The 11,401-nt window shown below is 40.8% G+C and overlaps 2 protein-coding genes across 34 annotated transcripts; both read right to left on the bottom strand.

Annotated features, from left to right (window-relative positions):
- Positions 1–543: 543 nt before the first annotated feature.
- Positions 544–7,795, bottom strand: LOC112292395 (aspartyl protease APCB1-like). 33 transcript variants are annotated; one of them, XM_090256501.1, is made up of 10 exons: positions 5,029–7,795; positions 4,680–4,794; positions 4,195–4,372; positions 4,044–4,064; positions 3,606–3,664; positions 3,240–3,471; positions 2,689–2,992; positions 1,753–2,511; positions 1,085–1,438; positions 544–876 (listed from the first exon to the last, which is right to left on the bottom strand). In XM_090256501.1, exons 3-6 carry the CDS (start codon positions 4,252–4,254, stop codon positions 3,444–3,446), a joined length of 168 nt encoding a protein of 55 aa, XP_090112627.1. In that variant the 5' UTR covers positions 4,255–4,372; positions 4,680–4,794; positions 5,029–7,795; the 3' UTR covers positions 544–876; positions 1,085–1,438; positions 1,753–2,511; positions 2,689–2,992; positions 3,240–3,443. The 33 variants fall into 33 exon arrangements, with proteins under 33 accessions (XP_090112627.1, XP_090112624.1, XP_073395477.1 ...); XM_090256498.1 differs by having other exon boundaries at positions 3,240–3,446; XM_073539376.2 differs by having other exon boundaries at positions 1,085–1,154; positions 1,381–1,438; positions 3,240–4,064.
- A 127-nt stretch (positions 7,796–7,922) lies between these two features.
- Positions 7,923–10,886, bottom strand: LOC112292394 (uncharacterized). Its single transcript, XM_024540825.3, has 4 exons — positions 10,060–10,886; positions 9,411–9,684; positions 8,844–8,943; positions 7,923–8,691 (listed from the first exon to the last, which is right to left on the bottom strand). The coding sequence occupies exons 1-4, from the start codon at positions 10,380–10,382 to the stop codon at positions 8,405–8,407; spliced, it is 984 nt and encodes a 327-aa protein (XP_024396593.1). The 5' UTR covers positions 10,383–10,886; the 3' UTR covers positions 7,923–8,404.
- Positions 10,887–11,401: the final 515 nt, after the last annotated feature.

Here is an 11,401-nt window from a genome sequence, read left to right as displayed (position 1 = left end):
ATTTTAGTCCTTTGAAATTCATGTCCTTGATATTACCTAATAAATTCTTAAAGTAAAATTTTAATAGAATTTGAATACTTTCTCACAAATCTCTAGACTCTCAGTAGTTATAACAAAAAACGTATTAAATATATAAAACATGACTAACTTCTTATGATGGAATATAGATTTTGATAAGAAATATGCTTGTAATATATTGAAAAATAATTATCAATATTCATAACCACACTTTAACAAATCATGTATATTGCACAAATTTATAACCACAAGATATTATTATTTTGGATCCCTATGATCTTCAACATTCTAATACTATTTTTTGATATCGTTTTCTTACATCCAAGTGTAACATAACAAGATTCTAAGTTCTAAAAAAAATCAAAATCTTTTTGAAAACGAATATTCCTCACAAGATAACGTACAAATAATGACTCTCCAAGACCACAGAATCGTCATTGAAAAATCCAAATCTAAGCTGAGGAATAACACCAAACATATATATAAAGGACTTCATATCAAAATTGACTCCACTGCACGTTGCAGTTCATCGTTAATCATGTACAGGCATAACCTGTGTCTTTTATTTTGTTTTGTTTTTTGTTTTCTTCAACTCTACGTTTCTTTTTTAAAAAATATTTAAAATATCAACTTTTTTCAAACTTGTGGAGCCATTTCAACCATCTACATAGCCAAAACAATTCACATGAATGAATCAAAATAAGTAGAGGCGCAGATCTTGTGATTCCAGTGGTAGTCAGAATGAGTTGCAGACGCACTCACCACCAAAACAATATCATTCACAATTCTGTGACTTCCGCCAACCAATTCTTTCCAACTTATTATCTACTACGAATACAAAACCTTTCATTGCACATGCTGCACACACACACACACATGTGTGTGTATCGTTATATATATAATCGAACCAAATTAGCTAGTTCAAGACTTGTTGAAGATGTAGTATTGATTTTTGTTTCGTCTATTTATGAGAAAGAAGAGTGCAAAACCTTTACCAATAGATAGACAATGTACATTATAGTAAAGGAGCCTGCCATACTTGAATATGATTGGATCTTTACATTACCTCTGATCGTATGGAACTTGAAGGTTGGATCGGAGAGGAGTGCTAAGCACACTATGTCTGCATTGTTGCCCTGAGGTACTTTTTCAAACGATGATGTCAGACCCAAGTATGGTGATAATTGAGGATCAAAGAGCGAACTAGGGCTTAGATTTTTTTTTACTAAAACGGCTGAGATGATGAAATGGGATGTAATCAAATAGCAGAAGGATCACCAATAAAGGGTAAAAGAAAGGAAAGAAAAGAAAAGAAAAGAAAAGACAAGGAAAGGAATAGAAAGAGGAAGGAGAAGAAGAAACCATAGTACTGCAATCACGGCGCAACAGCGAATCCGCCCAGAATGCATTTCAAGAGCCACTGCTGATCCAGCGCACACATGATTCATGACTCTGACCATCAAGGTCTGTTTCTTCCTCTCAAAAATCTTGAGAAAAGGAATTCTATTTATTTTGCAAGGATTGAATTTTCTAATTCACATAAAGTGAAATTGTATCAGCTCGCACGAGCAGCGTTGAGTGATGTGTGCTTTACTATACAACAGCAAATGTGATCGGAACACATGCAAGAAACTTGGAAAAGACCACAGAAAACAACACATTACATGAAGTTGTTTGAGATGCCACCGGAAAGCAGCTTCGGGAAGGGTTTTGGGATAGAAGTGAAGGACTTACTCGGATCACGAGGTAGTTCGAAGGTGGTATCACAAACTTTCCCTGAGGCCATGATTTTGAGAAGATATCGGGCACCCAACTAGTAATCCGCTTCGATATATCCGAAGAGAAGCTTACCGTGATGTCCTTGAAACCCTTGTTTGGCACAGTTAAACTGTATCCAACCCAAGCACCCGTTTTGCTTTCAATGTTAATTTTCCACATCGCGATTCGTTCAGGATCAGTGACGTTACTCACTTATGAACCTGTGAGATTAGAAACGAGAAAGGAATCTGTTCACATTGAGCCCAGATTCATCTCATAAATCGAGAATCAACTTATTTAATCACCACGGAATGTTGATGGATGACACGAATCTTTGACCTTCCAACAGCGAGCGCTTGGCTCTACTACTTCCCCCTCGTCATGATTCGGAAGTGCTTCATGACCGATGTTATTTACCTTTGCCTCTATCTACACATCACAAGAAAGAATTTGCAACACTACACTAAAAACAATTTCAGCCAAGTTTACTCCGGATTGGGTCGACTCGGTAAATGCTCGATGGAACAAAAGATCCTGAAAGTTATTGCTTTGATGTACATTAAAGTTGAGACTTACATGTTTACTTAAGTGAAGGAAGAGTGTTTGTGTTAATCAAGTGATGGAGATGCCGGAGTCAAAAGTTACGAAGCGTTCTGAATGCTCCTATCGAATGATGTCACAAGGCCGTTCCCATGCTTCACTTCAACCATTTCACCTTCGTATGCTGACTGTATACTGTAAGTCAATATGATCTGTATTTTATCAATTACCACCACTTCCTCCAAAACAAATTACACTCTTTAAGATGTGAACACATGCATCGCATAGCAAAATTATTAGACACCCATTCAAAATTATTGAATTTGTAGGATTAATCCATTACAAGAGCTTTCAATGAATATCGTGTCGTACTTGACACGCTGTCGCATGATCATCCTGGCCCATGTGATGCCTTTGGTTGTCATAGGACTTTCACGAAGATGCAAAACGCCCACATGAGTCGCCACGCTTTCATGAAAGCGCAAAAAATAATGGCCAATAACACGGCGAATGCAGATGCCGAATGGCATTCAGCAACACCATTCGGCATTCTGCATGCAGTTGAGCAGGGATTGCAGCCTCTTTCCTGCTCAACCCCATGATTCCATCAGATGGAAGCGTATCTACTTTACCTGGTCCAAACTCATATGCACAGCCCCGCTGCTCATACCCACACCTGCAAATGCACAACACTTACTTCAGTCAGCTTGTGATGAGGTCTTTCAATGAGCTCCTCTGGTACAGAAAGTAACATGCCTTGAACTGCGATTGAAAAGATCCAAGGATTAAAGCTGATGAAGTAATGTTACAAAGTCAACAGGAGCCTCCAGATTTCGACAAGCGCCAGGAAATGTATTCTATGCAGCACAGAGAATTAAAGCATACCTACAAGAGAAACATTAGATTGTGGTTGATAACCTTACCCGAAAACAAGTTCAACATCCACATATTGTAAGTGGTATGTCAAGGCCATACTGTCTTTGACACGAGCTCGCGTTTCTAAATTATCAGCATAAATCAGACCGTATTTACAGTAATCGTTGGACTGGAATTACACTGTTTGTCATCATGGTAGTCATTTGCTAAGGAACACAAAGCATCGTTGTAGAGAATAGTACGGTTGAAATTTACTGCGTCATAAAATCCATTCGGACCCTGTCATCTCAGTGTCAAAGCCAATTCAATCGAATGAAGCTGTTGAAACAAGCACCAACAATGCATCAACGAAGATCGATCTTATCCAATCTAGAATGACAACTTAGGGTTTGGATTGAGATTTGAGTGCAAACCAGTTTGATGCACTGGATAGTAGGTTTGAGTCAGCAATGTAGCCAAGTGAAGGAGCTTCCTGTATCAATGTCCAAGTAGAACGGTTTACGGTTCACTCCAACCTCAATTATCACGTAGAACAAGCTGGTGGTAAACATACCGTTAGAACCGTGGAGGAACCACGAGGAATGACCCAGTGGCTCCCCATAATTGTGGAAGTTGATTGTGTTTCAGAATAGTGCGCCCCCGTCTCACAAATTTATAAGCTGATGCATTTTGACCTAAAAATCTCTCATAGATTTTGAACTGGAAAGATTGGAGCCGAGGGTATCTAACAATCTCGGCCCAGTACCCCATGTGTACAAGAAGAGAGGATAAAGAGGGAAATGTAAAGATAAATTGCCCATCATTTCGTATTCCAGATCTTTTCTGACAATGTTGGGTTGTGGTGAACGCACCAATGTCGACTCTAAATGTACCTGCGGTAGCAACCCACTGCATAGATATCAGACTTGCTAGACAAGATTTTGAAAGTTGGAAATGAAGCAACGTGCGCCACATACGAATGATATTTGCAGAACTTAAAACAAATGGGTAGTTGTCACTCACATGCGAAGAAGGTCGGGAGGGGAGATCACGAGGATGAGCTCGCTCTCCTACCCGCTTCATCCCCCAATCTTCATTAAATTACATATCTCAAATTTCCAAGCCACAGGTAGAACTTTCAACCATGATAGTCCTTGCTAGTTTCCAGTGTTCGTTGGTTACCACATAGAATGAAGCAGCGCTGCCACCAAATTGCACGGGCAAGCAATATTAGGACCCATCAGTGGCACACACGGACGAAAAGAAACTCTACAACAATCCTTGCGGGAGCGAAAATTCAGCTTGCTTTAAGTCGAACTCTAAGTAATGACAAATCTTGGAAAGCATGAAGGAAGATGTGTGAATTACATAGTTTTTTGAAACCATAATCTTAACTGAAATAAAACCATTAATGTGTTCAAGAGATTTCCCAAGGATGATTAACCTAACATAATAGTCTACAAAGTTACGAAAAAAAACTATCAGCTACTGGTTGTTGTCCCAGGTACATTAACACAACCCTCTCAATCTCCTGATGCTGGAATAATCCCTGAACGGTGTAATTGCCCATAAAATTATATATTACTTGATTCTCGTAAGGGGGTTTGCTATTGTCGTAACATCCTGCAATACAATCAAAGTGCAGCATCCATTTTTACCAACAAATCCAATACAATTAGGATTTTAATTGTTGCTAACAACTCTTCACAAACAACGACATTGCAAGTGTGTAATCAAAACAGACTTGCTCTCCATTTGTTTTGTGGACAATAGGCAAGGACCTCCATGTCTCATCTGCTAACTGAAGTAGCTTCCAAGCACCACGACTCCAGATAACTAACAAGGAGAAACTCGTACATGATTCAAGGTCATATTGAATTTAAGCATTTCGGCCAGCTTGCTTGTAAAATTTATTTCGAAACAATTGCGACCAAGAAACAGCTTCAATGGAGAGAGAGAGACATTGCCTTGCTCACTAGGCGATTCTGAGACAAGAGTACGAAGGTATCAGTCTTGTAACGGTATATTTGTTGTAAGCGAATTTTTTTCAGCGGGATGCTCACCCTCACAGCTCTGCCAAATTTATTTGAACGACGAATCGGATACCCAATCGTCATGAAACTGCGGCACTCTAACTTCTGCAGCACATATATCACAGATCACCGAATTCGCCATATCTACCTCGCAAATTCATCGTTCTGGTAGCGGTCGTGCGATTCTTAGTTCGTGCTCGTTGAGACCCCCATTGCTAATGCTCGATACACTTGTTGTAAAACACCTCAACAAGGTATGTAGAGGATGAAAATATGGAATAGAGTCAAAGGTTTAATCCGGCACAACAACAAGCCAAAGATCCACGATACAAGACAAAGTTCCATGACAACCATAATTCGATGCGCTTCACATCCTCCAGGAATCGGACCGCCCCAAGGTTTAAATTAGGGTTCATTCAAAAGCATTCCGATTAACTACAGTAGTGTCATATCAAATGCCTAAAACAGGATCGGTAGAAGTGAAAGATGACAGTCGAGAAACTACAGCTGAAGACTGAAGTGAGAAAGACGCCCCTGAGCTAAGTCGCACACAAACTGCGCGAACTTCTGCAAAGCACAGCAACAACATCCTCAAATATACACCCTCCCAAACGAAGAGAAAAAAACACCATGAACCCACGTCAATCTACGAAACCTTGACGTGGGTTCACGTTAGTTTATCCTTTGGGGTTCTAATTTGGCTAAGTCTTAACTCATTGTTAGTCAGAAATTACACACGATGGATGCCTCGCTGGCTCCAGCTTCTGAATTGGCAAGAGAAATGGAGTTCCTAATCTCAACATTGAGACAAATCATAATTGGGAGGAGGAAAATGGGTGCGACTCCGATTAGAGTTACCAGCTACACATGGCTGTGACGATTGTGGCTGTGTCTGTTGGATGCCGCCTCGCAGGAATCCTCCAAATTGGCGGCTCGCAGAGCGCATCCTTCGGCACTGCTCCGCTCCGTGGCAGATCGGTCCGGATTTTCACTACGAGATGATTAAACTGATCCTTACTTGTGCATAAACCGATTGTTTTTTATGTTCTTTTATTTTACTTGCAACGACTTGCGACGCGCCGATGCTTTGAAATGCGAGAGTCGCTAGGACGGGGACACTCATGGTGCGAACTCCTTCCCATTCACGGCTATAAGCCTTTCTACGGTTTTGGGTAGAGGTACCTATTTCTGCTATACGGGTTGTTGCTAACTGTAGGAATTTTGATGGGAGGATATAAATTATGTTTTTGAAGTATTTTTAACCATGAATTTTTTTAAGGTATGAATTTAATAATTGAAAATAAAATGCTTCAGTATTTAGAGCTGCACTTATAAATTGTGATTTGATTTTATTTATTTATTTCTGAAGCTTCAAAATGGTAGATGAATTTGATTTTCAAGCCAAATAATCAATTAGAGTGCACAATTAATATTATGTTGTCATGATTATGCATCACCTTCTCGCATAATTAATTTGACTGATTGAATACTTGATGTAATCAATTGATGTTCAGATGAAAATGCATACACAAAAAAAAAAAAAAAAAAAAGAAGATAGAATTTAACCCCAAATTTATTTGTTATCTTTGTTTCAAGATAGAGAGTATTGTATTTTTCTATGTGATTTTTTTTCATGCCCATCATATATATATATATATATATGAAAATTGTATTGCTTGTTATTCCACACTCATGATCAACTATAACATGCTAGTCCCAAACTAAAGGAAGGGTTCTAATGTTAATATCTATATAATAAGGAAGCTTAGGTACAAGACAAAGAGATGAAGTCAACTCATTGGCTAAAATCAAAGAAATTGTTAACCAATAGAAAACCCTACATAACTTGCAAAAAGACCTCCAATTTATTATCCATAAACAACTTTTCTATGCCCAATGGCATGAGTTTCTATAATATATATATAAAACATATATATATATATATATATATATATATAATTTATATATTTCTCTTTTATAAAACAGCTCAAGAAACTCAATACAAAATCCTCTTAGAATGGCTACATATCTCAGTGTTTTCAACAAGAGTGAAGCACAAATGAAACAATAACTCAACTTTTGATCAATCAAAGATTAAGATGTGCACGTTGTTGCTGCAAATTGCCAAGAGTTGCAATGCATGATCACTAGGCATGAAACTCTCAATATTTTTCATGGCCAACTGCACGGATCTCCACTAGTACAAAATCAGGAGGCAGTGATCAGGTGAAGAAACTGCATTGGTGGGTGAAAAAGTGGCAGGGCATGGAAGAGACGAAACCATGCAGGAAAACGATGGTTGGTGACCGGTTAGAATCACAGTTGCCAACACTCCATATCTGGTCTTGATCACACCCGACGTGGAAAATGCTGATTAATTGGTTGCTGGTTACTCATGCAGAGTAATAAATTCAACCTGATTCCCAAAGCTAACCCATTTCTTACCTCCTCCTAGTCAATCCTCTGGTTTTTGTTTTAATTTTTCAAAGAGAAAAAAGTGAGAAATGATTTAAAATGAATAATGACTTCAACTCTTACGGTCTATACTCAGTGCAAATGTAATTAGAATCGAGTTCGAGGACGTCCACAACAGAGAACAGTCACTATGCCAAATACCTCAGTGTATGAGAATAGTGTACAATCCATGATACATGGAACTCAACCGTACGCAGCCACACAATGACAGAAAATTGAAGTCACACGTAATGACAATAGGAGTTGAACCAATTCGCTGAAACTCATGTTCCCATTCGTATTCAACCACAGGAAAACAAATCTGATGTGGGCATTTACAGTAGCAACTTACACGGTTCAAGTACATGAGTCTCACACGAACAGGGCAAAATGTTTCTAACATCTATTGAGACAAAATTTACAAAGTAATAAATTTTACGAAATCACAGATCTTCGCGCACAATTCCACAACACCACGAGTTTTCGCATGCCTTCAAAATGAAAACTTCACCTCCGCAATTAAGAACAAATCACCAATGTAGTCATGATCGCACCAGCTCCCCATACCTACATCAGCATCAGAACTTCTACAGTGTATCCTGGAAAATCTACCCTTCAACCAGAGCTTTGGATGGGTCGAGTGAAAAAATTTCACCTTCAAAGAATGTTACCATAACCGCATCAGAAGACCATCAGCAAAATCCGTACTTGAATGTCGTCGACGAATATATATACATGGAACACGATCAGGAGGCGTGAGCAGCGGATCTCTTGAACACCACTAGTGACATTACCAACACAGAAAGCATCATAGTTGACCTGACTGTGCGTTCGAAAAAATCATCAGTCTCGGTTGACTGAAGTTGTTCTTCTGCGGTGTCGAAGATTCCCCGAATGAGCTCCTGCAAGGTAGCCATGAATTGAACGAATGCTTTCTTGGTATTCCAGAAAACGTGAGAAAATATGTTGGTATCCTTCTTCAGAGACACAGCCAACTCGTCAACAGTAACCTCACTCCCATTTTCTAGTAGACCTGCAGGTATGATTCAAATCGCAGCGATGACAAGTAAGAGACGAATAAAAATATTGTCAAGTCTAAACTATTGAAAATACCTTTGAAATAACAAACAAACACATGAATCACATACACTGTCCAAATGCAACGAGAAAAGTCGAAGTCCCTACCAGTGGCTTCCCGAAGCTTCTGCCTAAATTCTTTAATCTGGTCGTTAGCCAACACAGCATCCCACACTCCCTTGTCCGTGGCTAAAGAGACCACCATTTTCTGCATTACGCAAGAGTTGCAACATGTTCGAGAAATATCGCCTCGGTTACAGAAGAAATAATTTTAGAGATAATAAAATATAGCCTCACTACTCCGAAATCAGCGAAAAGTCGATCGACTTTTTTAAAAATATGTATTAAAAAATAACAATAAACTGCCAGAACATTATTCCCTAATGTATTAACTTTTCTTGCAATGTAAACAAGTCCTAAATTAATTGAAAATTGCGAGCTTTAGGGCCGTTCCCAGAGATTGCCCTTCAGTCATCACCATAGATTAATGAAAATTGTAGACATTTGGGAAAACTAATCCTTTTGATGAACAGTAAAATATAAAAGCCCTAGACTGTAAACTTTGATGATAGGGAGCAGAGTAAGTCAGTAGGGTACGCGTCGATTATACTCAACAAATTACTTAGACGTACTTCACATATACATATACAAACAGGGGGGAATTAAGCAACACACCTGAACCTGCGGGTTGTGCTGAAATTGATGAAAAGCTTCGAGCATTGCACTTTTCCCACCGTTTCCGGCAATTTCCTTGCCCCTCGAAGAAGAAGCCAATTCAAAAGAAGGTTCCACCCAGTCGTCTGAGACTGGATGTTCCACTTGATAGCCAATGTCCTCTCCATCTACATTCCCAATAGAGGACATGGTGACTTCCTTCACTTCACCACTGGATCCTGCGCTCGCAAGAGATGCCTCCAGCGGACTTGAACTCCTGCTCGTGAACAGTCCTCTGCCAGAGTACAAGCTTGTCAGACCACGAAACACGCAGCACACACTCCACGGCTGTACGAACCGAAAAGTTAGCGCATGTAGGAGACCGCTTGCTTCCATCGAAGTCCATGTCAAATGCGGACCTACAGAAAAGGCCTCAGCTCCATACCTTGTATATTCTCACTTGACCTATACAGATCCTAACATACTTGCCACGACTTTAAACAACAAATTTCAAGCACACCTCGACTAATTCTCCAAAAGGAAATAACAAAGAAAAGATACGATTCACACACTCCCAAAGCCAAACCCCTACTACAATCCAAGCAGCTTCTCATACGCTGGAGATGAGAACTCAAGAAGTATCGCAACACAAGAGACAAAAGGAGCCTACATCTTCAAAGCATGGTGGAGGTCGGAGGTTGCCTCCTCCACTTCTCGCTGCGTTGGCAAGGTTCCGAAAACCAAGTAGTCCCTCTCGTCATCTCCGGCGAACTCCCAATCTTCAACGTCAAAATACTGCTTCAAACCAGAGTTAGCTTGACTTCCAGGCGCATTAATGTCCGAAGGGCAATTGCAAGTAATGCGAGCGGAAGTAGGCGCCTTCAGGGCAGGCGTAGTCGTGCACATCCTGCACATGGCGGCATTGGTAGCAGCCGATGTAGGCCCCGATCCCACAACGCGGATGACGCTTCTCCACATGGCTCCTCCTCCCATTGCCCGTCTACAATACCAAAACCTCTCCTTCTAAGAGAGAGTATGTAGGGCAAGAAAAAACACAACGATCTCTCACCTTCTCTCTCGCTCTCTCGCTCTCAACGCAAACCAAACCTCTTCACACTCCTCCCTCAACAAATCCACCTCACCAATCGTCTCCCTTACACTCCAAGCCAAGACGAAACAAGCCAAGATGCGTTTCCAGTACTCTCAAGAGCCACAGCTCTGCACCGAATTCCCCGGAAGACATCCCCCACACGCCGGCAAATGGTGGGCTACGTCGAAATCCGCACCACGCCCTGTAGCCCACCACTCCAGCCTAATTCAGCAAAGCCTCTCCAAACTTGCGAACATCCCAAACAGTCTCCGCTAAAACCTTCTCTCTCTGCGCCAATCCACCTCCAAATCTACTCTGCCGCCCCCGTCTAACGAAGCCCTCCAACGAGACACACACACCAATGCGTCGATGCCTCCATGCGTCGATCCCCTGCACGCAATCGAAACGCTTCCTGAAAACAAGGCCAGTCTGGCTCCATTCATGGAGATGAACCCCAAAACGACAACCCGGTCGGTACGAAAGGTCCTACAGAAAAAAAACGCAACCCTCACCTGGTACCACCTTCCTCGCTCTTCCTCAACTGGTCAGTGCCTAAGATCTAAAACAATCCAAGTCCATTAGCTGATTTAAATCTACGTTTCGGACTTAAACATCTCTGATCGAAGTTTGACTGTAGATTATGATGATGCGAAATCTGCTGATATTCACGAAGCAGCAGGTCGCAGCAGCCGGGTCGGTACGTAGGTCTCTTTCGTGGATTTCAAATATTACCGCATTCGAATCCATGACTTTCGTTGAGTTTGAACCTATCCGAATCCGACGTGGACGCTGTGAACCCTGTGGATATTTTGAGGCCTCTGAATTACTTCGGATTAGGTGGCGGCCCGAGTGCGTTCAGCCGTTAGATCTAGGAGCTTGGACTACGGCTCAGATCTATTCCGATCTCTTCGTACACTTGAAG

This window comes from Physcomitrium patens, chromosome 15 (genome assembly GCF_059467195.1).
Source record: "Physcomitrium patens ecotype Gransden chromosome 15, ASM5946719v1, whole genome shotgun sequence".
NCBI classification, from domain to species: domain Eukaryota; kingdom Viridiplantae; phylum Streptophyta; class Bryopsida; order Funariales; family Funariaceae; genus Physcomitrium; species Physcomitrium patens.
Note: the sequence above shows the minus strand (reverse complement) of the source record. Positions and strands in the feature narration are given on the sequence as shown.

What these genes read in the sequence shown, in the direction of transcription:
- LOC112292394 (XM_024540825.3), bottom strand. Translation starts at nt 10,382, where the DNA reads ATGGGAGGAGGAGCCATGTGGAGAAGCGTCATCCGCGTTGTGGGATCG. An exon ending in CTCCACCATGCTTTGAAGAT is followed by an intron (nt 9,685 to 10,059) that starts GTAGGCTCCTTT and finishes GTACTCTGGCAG; the next exon opens with AGGACTGTTCACGAGCAGGA. An exon ending in GAAGCTTCGGGAAGCCACTG is followed by an intron (nt 8,692 to 8,843) that starts GTAGGGACTTCG and finishes TCATACCTGCAG; the next exon opens with GTCTACTAGAAAATGGGAGT.
- LOC112292395 (XM_073539360.2), bottom strand. Translation starts at nt 4,254, where the DNA reads ATGAAGCGGGTAGGAGAGCGAGCTCATCCTCGTGATCTCCCCTCCCGA. An exon ending in CCTCCCGACCTTCTTCGCAT is followed by an intron (nt 4,081 to 4,194) that starts GTGAGTGACAAC and finishes ATATCTATGCAG; the next exon opens with TGGGTTGCTACCGCAGGTAC.